Source organism: Phasianus colchicus, chromosome 17 (assembly GCF_987193195.1).
Source record: "Phasianus colchicus chromosome 17, bPhaCol1.hap1.1, whole genome shotgun sequence".
In the NCBI taxonomy this organism is placed as follows: domain Eukaryota; kingdom Metazoa; phylum Chordata; class Aves; order Galliformes; family Phasianidae; genus Phasianus; species Phasianus colchicus.
Window position 1 is genome coordinate 14187107 of NC_143452.1, and position 13381 is coordinate 14200487.

At 48.8% G+C, this 13381-nt stretch overlaps 1 protein-coding gene across 4 annotated transcripts in view; it reads left to right on the plus strand.

The window, feature by feature from the left end:
- Positions 1 to 4484: 4484 nt before the first annotated feature.
- Positions 4485 to 13381, plus strand: part of B4GALT5 (beta-1,4-galactosyltransferase 5) — a 34151-nt gene continuing 25254 nt past the window's right edge. For 2 of the 4 annotated variants that reach the window (XR_016471824.1, XM_090151927.1), the window contains exon 1: positions 4485 to 4748. Coding sequence is in view for 2 of the 4 variants with exons in the window: in XM_090151927.1 (XP_090008053.1) it covers positions 4622 to 4748 (127 nt within the window). In the remaining 2 variants the exon portion in view is untranslated. Of the gene's footprint in view, positions 4749 to 9954; positions 10171 to 13381 lie in introns of those variants that run through there. The other 2 variants (XM_031613200.2, XM_090151928.1) reach the window with 2 other exon arrangements.

The following is a 13381-nucleotide window of genomic DNA, read 5'->3' on the forward strand; positions in this document are numbered from 1 at the left end:
CACGGGGCTGTGCATGCCTATGACAGTGCCCCTGCACTTGGGGAAACACTAGATTCAGTAGAGCTGGGGAAGGTTCTAATTCACAACACTGATTTCTTCCGCAGTTGGAAATCCAATTAAGCTGTTGGCTTCCATGAGTTAATTCTGCATTACGTAATTATGAGCTAATAGAAAGCAATTTTCTCTGAAATGTTTTTTGTTCCTTGTTGTCCTGCCCCTTCTGAAAGACAGTCACATTTCTGCAGGTTGTGAAGTTCTAAAATCTTTTCACTGGTGGCTTGAGTAGAGGCAGGATTCATCCCACTTTTTTTTTGTCCACATTGTTCATTTTTAAATCCAGTCTTGTGTCTGAATAGTGTTTCTTTTCCATCCACAGTCTCCCAGGAGCAAGAGGCTGGATCTTGCCTATTCCTGCTCTGCCATGCAGATGTCTGTGCAGTTCCTCCTGGACCAGGAATAAAGCAGTGCACCTCCACAGTATCCATGAACAAGAGTGGCTTGAATGGAGAATCTCCTGGTATCCCAGTCCCAACCTCATGGTTCAATGAATATTCTGAATATTGTTAATTTTAGAACTTGAAGAGAGATTTGGCTGCTTGGCAGTATTTCAGCTCAGCTATAGTCACCACTTTTTTTGCAAGGAATTCTGTCAAGAGGTATTTTAATATCTGGATGAGATACACTTGTGGAAAATTACACAATACTTTTATGTTGTCTGCTGAAGTTTCCTTTTTTGGGAAATTTTGGAAAGTACCTCCTGGCATATTCTCCAGCCAAAATGTTTAGCTCAAAGGTATTTTACTTGTTTTTGGTAAGCTGGACATGTTAATGGGGTTCAGATCATCAGCATTCTGTGAACGGCTGACTCAGAGGTAATAACATCAGTTGAACTTCTGAAAAGTGCAATGACAAGTTTAATATTTTAACCCACTGTTCTGATGACAACAACCTTCCAAGTGAACATGGAGCTCTGCAAAATCATTTCTGTTGCTGTTATCTTCTTTTGGGAGGTCCAACACATCTGTTGACTTTGCTTAGAATGAAAGAGCCCTATGGTTAGGCACGTGCACTAGTGAGTGCTAAGATCAGAGCTCTAACAGTGTTATTAGAAAGTTCAGTGGGTAACATAATCCAAGAACTGGGGTAGAGCAATCCTGCTTGTCAGCAGCACCTTGCAGCATTCAGTGGAGTTCCTTCATTTTAATAAACAAATATCTACCTTCAGTTTCCTTTCTGTTACTGCCAACACACTCATGTCAGATAAAACAGCAACACATGTGGGTGGCAGTGATCTGATACCAAGCCTAAAAAGCCAGGACCACTTAGGTGTGCTCTTATTACCAAATGAAGTACGCTCCCTGTTGTATCTTTTGAAAAACCTGCTGCATGAGTAATTATGTCAATGACCTGGTGCCCAGCAGATGACATGTTGCATGAGTATTTATTGTGTACTCTGTGACTGTAGGACTATGTGCATGGAGAAAATATTTACATTCTCACTGTGCATGCATCTTCTCTGCCCTCCTTCTCACAGCAAGTGATGACACTGATGTCGCTGAGTGGATTTGCAGCAAGCCCTGTGTTGCATCCGGAGGGAGCATATTTCTTTTGCCCAGGGCTTGCAGATCTTAGAGCTGCTCAGCATCCAGCCCATGCAGCATCTTAGTCTGCCCGAGTGGCACAGCTCAGGGTCTGCTTCACTCACAAAATATCTGGCAGCAGAAACTCCTGGGAACATCTCAAGCAAATGCAGCACTATTGAGCAGCTCTATGGCCAGCTTGGTGAGGTGCTGACTGTACTGACCTTTATAAGTGGAAACATTTTCCTGATCATAGGATTGAGGCTTTCTTCTGTGAAGTCTCTAACATTGGGCTGAAGGTGCTGAAGCTCCAGCAGCAGCAAATGACAAATCCTCCCAAGCACCAGAGAACTGTGACACCCTTTCTGCAATCTATCCTTGTGCAGAAGCAGCAGAAGAAAATTGTTGCTCTGGATAACTCTCTTTGTGACAGCTGTCAGCAGCTGATAATAATGGATGTGTTATCAGAGTGGAACAGCACTTTACTGAATATTTCAAACCACAAACTTGAGGCTCAGTGATTTTGTTCCCTATAGGAACATAATGTTGCCACACACCTGCCTGCACCCAGCAGGACCTGAGGACCTTTCTCTGCAGAATAGTTTGCTGATGGTAGAGCACAAGTGGTGCTACAGGACGTAGCAGTGGGACAGGAGCCACCTTGTGTCCCCATGCATCCCCGTCCCACTACCATCAAGCTGCTCACATACAGACCCTTTCCAACATACAGCTCCTTCCTTTTTGCCTTTGTACTGGACCCAGTGGAACAATCCAATCTTTAAAAACCCTCCTCCCATTTGGTTTGATTTTGTTGGCAGCGGGGAGAAGGCAGGGGGAATGGCCTTGGCTGGTGTTTGCAACCACTGGGCTGGCATTCAGCAGATAGGCTGAACAAGAGAGGAAGGACTGGGACAGGAGGAGGGAAAAGAGCTGGGAAGAAGGAGAAATTGTGTGGATTGATAGAGCTGACCTGAGCCCAGGCAGACTGGGAGAAGGCGTGAGGGGCAGGCAGAGCTGCAGGGTTCTGACTTCTTCCCTTCCTGAGCCTCCAGCAGCTGTGCCTGGAGCCAGTTTCTGGTTGGCTCCTCCAACAATGTCATTGCTAGTTAAATACAATCACAAGGCTAGGTTATTGATTGTGACAACACCTCACCTTTGTCTGTATCTGCTTCAGACAAATTAAAAAAAAAAGCCTAATAAATTTTCCTAGGTTTCCTTTCCTGAGGCATCCTTTTAAGAGCTGGATGAAAGCTGTTTAGAGAACAGCAGATCCAGCCAGCGCTCAGCAATGTGGTCCTGCTGCGGTCCTGCTGCAATACTGTGGGCTCCCAGCAACTAACAGGGCTCAAGACTTAATTTATTTCAGTGAAGGTGGTGATTCTGGAAAACAAGGAGTGCAGGTTTCCTTGTTCCCATAGTTCATATAGCTCCTGCAGATTCTTCAGGGAAATCCCTGCTTACCTTCTCAGGCTCCTATCTCTGGGAGATCCCCTGTCTTCAAGATTCTTCTGGGCCTTGTCACATTAAGAAAATTAATGCCTCATATTTTAAAGAGAGATTCCCATATATTTTTTTTTTTCTGCTAATCAACTCATTTTTACTTTTTTTTTTTTTTTTAATCTACACCCTCCTCTGTGAATTCATGCATCTAACATGAAGGTATTTCTCTCACATTTGTCTCACGTGGGAACTGTTTTCTTTCTTGGCCTTTTGTACATGTTATTGGAAGGGAGGTGAATCCTTCCTGGTAGGACACAGCCTCACCCACAGAATCCCCAGTTCCAACGCCTGTCCCTGCCTGCCTGCACAGCCTACAGCCAGGCAATCATGGTCAGGCCTGAAAGTCAGAAGTTGAGATAAGCAGCCCTTGTTTCCTGCCAGAGAGAAACTCATGACCAGGATGTGGAGACAAACATGGACACAGCTCCCACCACTCAGCACAGTCTGGTCCGTGCTGTGGGCTGGGTTGGGCCCTGGTAGCTACTTCTCCTGGCTCCCCAGATGGGAATGGAATATTTCTTTCCCCTTTTCTCATTTCCAGGCATCTCTGTGTCTCTTTCCAATTCCTCCTACAAACAGTGGAGGAGCTGCTACAAATATATGGAAAAGTACTTAATTACTCTTGAACAAACCACTCTGCCAACTGCTGCTAGTGCTGATTGCTACGCTGACCATGCTGTCTTTGCTTGCTCTTCCCTTTCGCCCATCTGTGACCATTGCTCCTGCCCAGGCTGCAGACTCTGGGGTTGCTGTGTCCCATGGCACTGTCTGTACAGCACCTGGCACTTGTCCACTCCTGGAGGATGGTGGGCTGGGTGCTCAGCCCTCACTCTCCTGCTGCTGGGTGCCCTGGTTCTATTACTGGGTATCACACGACCATTGCTGGGTGTTCCAGGGGTACAGGTGTACATCCAAAGCCAGTGCTGCATTCTGATACCATCAGCAGCATCCCAGGGCCATGCCCAGGTGTTCCTATACCCCTGGAACACCTCAGATTTTCTGGAGCCATTACTGTGCATCCCAGAACAATGCCTGCATATTCTGAGGCCATCCCTGTATTCCTGGACCATGTCCAGGCATCCTAAGGCCAGTAGTCCCATGGTCATCACTGGTGCTTGGATGCCTTCATCGTTTGTCCCAGAACCTCACTAGAATGCCCCAAGACCATTACTGTCTGCCTCAAGGCCAGCTCTGGCATCCTGAGGCCACCGCTGAGCGTCCCAGCATCGTGCTCGCGTATCGTGGGGCTCCTACGGACTGTCCCAGGGCCACCACTGTTTCCCGGGGGAAGCTATTGGTGGGTACCGAGCGAGGGGCGGACGGCGCACGTCGTCCCTTGCCGAGGAACCCTCCCAGCAGCACACTCTGCAGCGGGGGCCGGAGTTTGCAGCCGGTCCTCGCCCCGCCCCGCCCCGCCCCGCGCCGCTGTGGCTCCTTCATGCGGCAGCGCTGGGCGCGGGCGGAGGCTTGGAGCGGCTGCGGTGCAGCGCTTCCCGCCGGGCCTCGGCGCATGTGAGCGGTAGGGCGGCGGCACATTGGCCATGCGGTGGCCCCGCGGCCCCCGCGGTGCCTGGCGGCTGCTGCCCCGGCGCTCGCTACTGGCCGTGCTCTTCCTTTTCTCGCTCTCTTCCTCCTTCCTCTACTTCGTCTATGTGGCGCCGGGCATCGGTAAGTGGTGGAGCCGAAGTGCTTCTCCGTTCGAAATGCTGAGTAATGCGGAACGGCTGCTGCAGCATTCCTCGAGGCCCGGAGCGGGGTGCGGTGCTCTTGGTACCCCGCTCTGCGCTGCTCCGGCGCCGGGCTCCGCGCCCCCGCTTGCCGCTGGCGTTGGAAAAAGCCCGGATCGGGGAGGGGTTCCCCCCGGATCGCGTTGGATGTGTGCGTGAGAGCGGGCTCGTTCTTCCGCCGTGGGCACGCGCGGCCGTTCCCGTGACTCACGGGCGGTGCGGGCCGGGGCTGGTTGCCCTGGGCTGGTGGACGGAGCCCGATCCGAGCGTGCTCATCTCCTTGAAGCTGGGAAGATAGCCCCAAGCCCACCGGTTGCCTCATAGTTGGGAAGAGGCTGTATGTTAGACTTCCGAGTTCGCGATCAAAACTCTCCCTACTTTTTTCTCTTCTTTTTTTCTTTTCTTTTTTTTTTCTTTTTTTTTTTTTTGTAAAACAGAAAGATGAGAGTTATGTATTTTGGAAGGATAGGTACTCGTCGCTGTTTTTCTGTATACAGTACTTGAAGGGTGGATGGAACGGCTGCCTACTGAAATGGCCAGCACCGCGCGCCGCTGCCTGCAGGACTGCCCGTTCGTGGGGGGCGGGGCTACTTGATGTCTGGGAAAGCAACTGTTGTGTTTGCACTGTGTATCGCGTTTCTGCGAGAAGCCAAGGCTCACGGTCAGCGTGGCCTTCAACTCAGCGTTTAGTAACGATTCTTTTGAAAGGGTCTTTATTTTAAAAGAAATAAAAATCCTGCAAGTGGAATTTTCTCCTTGAAATGTCATTGATATTGCTCGTGCCATCCTGACTTCCAATGTTACTGGGAGACCCATGCATGCTTTTCAATGTGGCTTATGTGGGTTATTTAGAGAGCATGTCCCACTGGTGCCCCTGGGCTCTGGGAGCCTTTTGCAGGGCACAGTGGGGTGCTGTTAGTATGTGAAGTATGTGAGCAGGAGATGCTTGTTCTCAGCATGACCTGACTGGGACCACTATCCCAGGCCCGAGGCTTGGTGGCCCAGGGCTTTGCTGACCTTATGCACTGGCAGCTGTCAAGTGGATTGGCCTTAGAGTGGTCAAATGACTCTCATGCATCTGATTGAGGACGTTATTGTACAGGTGCTGACATGTGCCCCTGCTCCGAGTGCTGCTTGGTGCTTCTGTGGCCGTGCTGCCAGTGCTAGCTGTATCAGATGCATCCCATGGTCCTGTGCAGGGCACACAGATGTCTCTCCTGAGAGCTGTGGTGTTATGTTGTCTCACCCACTTTGTACTGTTCTGATTGAGCAGTGTTCCTGGAGATGCCATAGGGTATAAAATTTGGTGTAAAACCAGCTGTCTTCTCAGAGATTTTCCCTGCTTGGACCTCAGCTAACACAGTCACATTCCACCCTGTGCTTTCATCATCTGAGATGCTAAGAGATGAAGTAGAGACGCGAAGGTGGTCCATGTGGATGTTAGTGCTGTTCTGACTCATCTATCTCCCTGTCAGGTGGCAGAAGATCTGGTTCCTGTTTGTTCCTCTCCCCGCACCCCAATCCAACTTTCAGCAACAATCAGTTGTGAGAGTTTAGACCAGTGTTCCTGGGGCAGTTGTGCTCATCATCCTGCTTCTTTTGCAGGCAGTTTGATTTTTAGGCCAATATGGTAAAGAGAACTTGAAAGAAAAGCTATTTTTCCTCATAAAGTGTGAGCAGTGCTGCAGACCTCAATAAACTGAGCAAAGTGTGTATGACGAGGGAAGTGCCAGACATGGTATGAGGTTAGCCTTGGGATGGCTGTCTGCAGAGAGCCCAGTGCAGGCTGACAAGTGATTAATCCCACTTCTTGGTCATACCTTAGTTTAAAAAAATAAAAAGCCCAAATAAATGGGACCTGAAGCTGTGTATGACTTTGAACCAGCCTTAAGGGTCTTTAATCTGTTGTTCTAAGATTAAAGCTATGAAAAAAGTGCTCCTACAGCAAACCTTGGTTTGTGGAAGAGCAGGAGGATCTGAGGGGCTTTCAGCTGAGGGCAGTCTGTCCTAGGGCCAGGTGGGGACTAGTGGCTGTGATGGATGTGCAGGGTATCTTTGTGTGAGGACACAGTCACCTTGGCAGAGAGCAGAGGTGTCTATAAGATCTGGTGCAGGCTCTGGATGGGGATGATTTGGGAGAAAATGCTGTGGGGTTGCTGAGGTTTGTGTTCGAGCACTTGTGTCCCAGTACCAGGAGAAAACTGGGACAGTTGCACTTCTGGGTGCTGTCTCAGCATATTGGTGAGGAGCTTGATGGAGGAGATGCTTGATGGCTGAAGAAGCAGTAAAATGGCTCTTTGTACTCTGCAGGTAAAGCCTGGCTCAGATGCCAGCAGATGCCACTTCCCCATCGGCACTACCTGGTGCAGTCCTGTGCCCCAGGCTGAGCAGCAGTGGCCTACCCTTGACTGCTTGAGTCTTTGCTGTGCACGATGGAAACATGAGGAAGAATTCTGTTTGAAATCATTGAGGGCATGAGTGGGAGAGCTCAGCATCTGTGGGCAGGAGCTACACTTGGCACCTCCTGGGAGCCTAAAGCTTTTGGGACTACTGTTTGTGTGTCTCTGGCTAATTTTGTGCCTGGGGTGTCTCCTCACTTACGTCCCTAAGCAAGGCTTTACCTATGAGGCTGAAATTTTTTGTCACCACAGATTTTTACAGAGCAATCCAATGTGTAAGCATTCAGCATCTCTTTCTTCACAAACAAGACAAATAGAACAAAAAATAGAACACAAAATGCTTGAGTGTTTCCTCCTTCAAGCTGCGCTGCAAGAACTTGTGTCCTTGGTTCTGGGCTTACAATGTCCCCTTAGGAAGCCATTGGGCACTGAGTGGCTTGCACAGAGGCAGCCAGGCCACCTTTTGCCCCACAGTGTTCCTTGGTGCCCACAGGCTTTAGTTCCTGGTGCAAATGGGGTTATTATGTGGGTCTGTCTCATCATGGCTGTTGCAAGCTCTGTGAGGCACCAGTTGTTCTGTTCTAGGTTGAGGCCAGGGCCAGGCAGAGCTGTTCCTGATGCAGTGGCCACGGGGCTGCTGCTGTGCCTCTGTCCCGTGAGGACTGGGGCCTGCTCATCATGCTGTTGCCTATCTGATGTGGAGGGCTGTAAGATGCATGGGGCTGGGAGCAGGCTTGGTTTTAGTTACGAGCAGTTGCACTGAAATAATCTTTGGAATAAGTAAGGCCTCCCTGAGACTTAACAGGGATCAGCCTGCTCCATAACTCTGCCTGCAGCCCAGAGGCTGGGCTGGAAGGATGCAGGTGCAAGTGGTGGCTGCCATACAGGCATCACCTCTAGAAGCTGCTTCTCCTTATTTGGGATTGATTAATTGAATTTGGGAGGCTTGTGCTCCTGGAGTTCATTCAGAGAGCTGCTGGTGCTTCAGAGAGCTGTGCTAAGAATCTCTGGGTGTCATGGCTTTTCATATCACAGTTGACCCATATGAATCTACTAAAGGTATCTTTCCTTGTTGTCCTTGTGCTTGTATAACAGGAACCAGCAAAGCAAGGAAATTCTGTATTACTACTTTCAGGTGCAAGACTCTTCCAAGATGTTTGTGCTTCTCTTTCATCTTGATAACTCACATCACCAGTAGGAACTTCTTAAACCATGCCCTTAATACCCTTTGCAGGTAGTCACCAGACGCCTGGGAAGAGGAAAGTCTGAAGCCTGGTGCATGGGTGGCTGCTTCTAATTTTTCCTTCTTCAGAAGTTGGGGCCTCTATTTTAATTTATTTATTAAAATCTTTTTGAGCTTGGGTCTGTACAGGTATCTTTCTTGCCCGAATCTCTTGTAGGAAAATAATGCAGAGTATTTAAATTGAGTGAAAGTTTGTTAACTTTGTAGGTAAGCTGTAATTCACTTGGGCTTTACTTCCTCCAAGCTTATCGGGAATTGCTCCAGACCTGTTGTACAGGGCACGAGTCAGTAGCATTGGGCCTGGATTAAATCTGTGATGCGAGAGTGGTTTTTATGATTAGTCACATTGCTTTTAAGTGCTATTCCTTTGCACTGCATTTTGGTGGCCAGCAGCATGATACCATGGAGAGCAAAGGCATAGCATTTCTGTACATCTTGCTTGGTAGAAATACCACTCTTGTACACTCAGTGGCTCCAAGGTGATATTTCATGCATCATCCTGGCAAACTGTCATACCTAATAGTAGTGCCAGGTGTGAACATAGCTAAATATTTTGCTACTGCTGATTTCTTGGAGCCAGCTTGACTCTGGGCTGGCTGCAGGATGCCATAGGTCTGCCATAGGCAAGGAGGAGTGGTGGCAGGTATGTCTCTGGGTCTGGGCAAATGGCTCTGCAGGGACATCTGCAGTGGTGACATGAGGATGAAGAGCTGCTTGTTCTGCCTGCTATGCATTTTTCATGGAAATGCTGGCAGAAGAAGCTGTGATCAGGCTCAACAGCTGCTGGAGGATGGATTTGATTTCTCTCCACTCTTGGGTTTCACTTGGAACCCTGCAGCAACAGGAAGGGCCATATGGTTCTCGGCTTGGCATGGCAGTTGAGAAAGAGATGAAGGTGTGGCCCTGTGGGGGGAAGTGAGGTTCGTGCTGTGGCAGTTCTGGCTACTACTTCCTTGGCCTTCCTGCATGGGGAAAGGCAGTGTGTTGCTGTGAGTGCTGGCCATGCTGCCTCCCTCACCCTGCTCTCCTATCCCTAAGAAATCTGTCTGGCAGAACTGTACAGCCTAAACCAGTTTCTTAAGGTGTTACACTAGAGCTTTCTGCGTGCATTGAACACAACAGCAGCTGCAAGTAGTAAGAAATTCTCCTGGACACTAGAGCTCAGCATCTCTGCATCTCCTGCATTCATTCAGTGAGAGGGAATAGCCCCTGTTTCATTGCTGGCAATGTCCAGGACAGGGCGTTTCTAAATGCATGTGCAGCCAGGAGGCTGTTGCAGCTTCAGTCTGTTGTCAGGGGCTTGCAGGTCACAGCTGGGGAATGGCCCAGGTCTTTCTGGAACAGGTGAGTTACTGGGTTTTCTTAACTGTTAAACACCTGAGGCAGTAGTTCGTGTTCTCTGTCAGGTGCTTCTAGTTTTAGTTATTTTTCTGGTGGCTTTCTTGGTATTGCAACTGCAGGAAGAACATGAGTAGTTCGCATTTCAGTGGTTTGTCTCTCTGAGTGTATGGGACCTGTTGAGTCCCAGCCTGAACCACTGATGGAGCACCTGGGGAAGACCAGATCAGCCCTGGGAGCACAGGTGAAGGCAGTTCAGCTGTGTGAGCGGAAGGGGTGAAGCCTGGCTGCACTTCTCTTAAACTTCATTTAAGGGCTCACTGCCACTGGGGAAGGATTTCTTTCTGGAGATCCCTTGTTGGTTCAGGAATCTTCTGATACAGGTGAGCAATCTTCTTCCCTTCCTATATAGCACCTTTTTATTATGCTGTCCTTCTGTCATCACATCTCTGATTGTAATGCCTTTCCCATTGTATTGATATGTTCAACTGCTACAGTGAGCATGACTCGTGAGAGTCGCAAAGCCTTCTAGGTTAATTCCTGTGAATTAATTGCATCAGAACTGCAGTGATGTGCAGTGGACCAACACTTAGAGCAAAAACATCAGTGCTGCCAGCCTGGATTTCCAGGAAACCTGATCTTTGTGGGCTTGGGAAGCCATCTAGTTTCAGCAGACTCCAAGTCACCTCAGGTAGCTTCAGGATGGAGAGAAGAGCTCTGGTCCTGCTGCATTGTACCTTGAGCTGCTGGCCCATGTGTGCTCTTTAAGTGTATTAATTCTGCCAGCATCCCCCAGGATATGGTGTTCCCCTGGGGAATGGGGTTGAGGCTGTGGGGAGCTATGTGTCCCTTGCTTGTCAGCACTGTCAGTATAGGTGCATTTTAATATCCACACAGTGCACAGGGTCTTTGCATGCACTGAACTCATGGGGGCCTCAGGGGGTACCCCATGGCATCAGTTCTGCAGAACCACACTGTAGTGGCGCTGGGACTGCAAATCCAGCAGAAAAACAGAGCAGAGGAAACCTTCCTCACCAGCTTTGTTTTTAAAGCAGTATTATTGCAATAGGATGTGTTTACTTTGACAAAATCTGTGGTAGTTTATTTTTGTGAGGTTTATTTCCATGTTAGCTTTTCTTTGTGTTTGGGTTGTTCTGACTATATTTTTGTCTGGCAGCACTGTGTGCATCAGTGTATAGTGTGGTTAATGTGTGTTTTGAGGCTCTCACCTCTTCTTAAGAAGTAAAATCTCGGTTTCAACAGAGAATGTTAAATTGTGATTGTTAAATCTAGCACTTTGAAAAATGGCAGGCTGTATGGGAACTCTTTGAGTCGTGGCCTGCACTACTGATTGATCACCTCAGGTGAGGACTGGGTCAGCTGTGGGAGCACAGGTGAAGGCAATTTACCTGTGATCACCCGGCTCCACCCCTCCTAGACTCCATTTAAGGGCTGACTACATCGGGGGAAGGATCTTTTTTCTGGAGATCCCTCCTTTTTAGAGTTTTCCACTGTGAGCCTAGATCCTTGGCTATGGTTAAGCGTTACTTCCTTGATTTGATTCTTTTTCACCACGATAATCTTTCCAGATATAATACCTGTAAAGTACCATCCTAACTGTGCTACTCTTCCAGCTGTACACAGTGTTTAGAATTGCTTCAGAGCCACTCTTATTTTTAGAGGAAAGGTAGATCAGAAATCTGGGGGGTGCTGTAAGTGCCTGACAGGGGAATGTCTCCAGAGCCATCCTATCTGCTGCTTGACTGGGCCCAGGAAGAGTGAGAAATGCACTTGTGGGCTTGGGCACAAGGCAGGAGTGATGCGGAGAGTACAGAGCCCTGTGTTCACTTACAGAAGGAATTTTCTGGGGCTTTCTGTTGTTTAAACCTACACTGATCAAGTGAGCTGTGGCCGGCTTGTTGTGTTTGTAGTGACCGGACACTTTGTATGAAGTCAGAGCTGTAGTAATCTGTCGTGGCACTCCTTGTAAATAACACTGCAGCTGTATGATAGCCTGGTTTGAGCCTCAACGTCAAACCCCAGATACAGGACAACTGCAAGGGGGTTAGTAGCTGCTTTAACTGTTTTGGCTGGAAGCACTTGGTTGAGTGGGGATGCAGCCATGTGGTGCTGGTTTGGGGCTGAATCCCTGCTTGGCAAGGGGAGCATGCTGCTGTGCTGATGCTGTGCAATGCCTGCAGAGCTGTACTCTCCTCTCTCTCTCTGCCTTCCTGATCTGAGATGTAAAGACTGGAGTATTTCTGCATGGAGAGTGTCTCTGCACAGTTGTTAACAGAAAAAAGCAAACGTGGTGGAAAAATCCTTTGTGCTACTGTCATGCTGTGCTGTGGGCGTTGTTCCTCTGCCAGGGCTTGTTTACATATCTAGGGAGTTTTATGGCAAGCTTATTGATTGGTTTCGCTTGAAAACTATTAGCAAACAAATAGTCAGAAGGATCTCTTCAGTCCTGGCACTGCACTGCACTGCCTGCCTCCTTTGCTTTTGGGAGGCTGAAGACTGAGCTGCACTGGAACTTTAAGTGCTCTGATGTGCTCCTGCTGAAGGACTAGTGGGTTACCATACAGGCACAGTGTCTGCCCTCAGAATTGTGCGGTCCTTGGGTGTAGGGCCTTCTTTCACTAGTGGCTGTGAGTATGCTACATCCTGCACGAGGATTTGGAATTAGCTGCAGGGTTGCTAATGTTTGCAAGGTGCCTCTGGGCTCTTAAACAACAACAACTAAAAAATTAACAAAGCATACAGAATAAACCAGGAAAACAGTACTGCAGTGCAACAGGTAGGTGGCAGGAATGAACTGATTTTGTTTCCTCACCTGGCTTGTGAAAGCAGGAAAGCATTGCAGTACTCCTGCACATGGTGCCTGGGATATCAGTGGGACATTGGGCTTGAGCTGCGCGGTGTCATGCAAACAGCTGGGCATGTTACACCAGGATCCCTTGTCTTGTGTCACTGCTGCTGACTTGATGCAGATGACAGGGCTCAGCGCTTAGTCAGAGCAAGTCGACAACCCAGAAAACAAATGAGAGAAGGTATTGGCTGATGCATGAACCACAGGCAGATAGAAGGGCCATGTGTCAGAGCAGGTAAACCCCAAACTGAAGTGTCAGGTCACCTGGGCTATGTCCAAGATTTGCTGTGTTTGCTCTACTCCATCTGGGTCTGCAGCAACCATCTGGAGGGGATTGTGCACATGAGGTCCCCCTCCCAAACTCCCAGTCTTAAGGAGCTGGGGGAGAGTGTTTGGCTCTGGCTCCAGCAGCATGTGTAGAGGCAGTGGCAGCCAATCTGACCAGAGCCCACTGCCGGGCTGATGTGAAGTGCTCCAACACATGCAGCTCTGTCTCTTACTCTGTAATCATGTTTTTCCCCTTCAGTGTTTTTCCAACTGGTATCTTGCTGCCAGCATCCATATTAATAATGCATGACTCTTTTTTTTAAGGTGCTCCCTTCCCAGCATCCCTTTCAGCTGCTGAGTCAGAGAAGATTGTTATAGCAGCAGCCTCTGAAGCAGTGAAATGCCCCTGCAGTGCTCAACTGCATGTCATTTATCATGCATAGTTACACTGCGGGCAG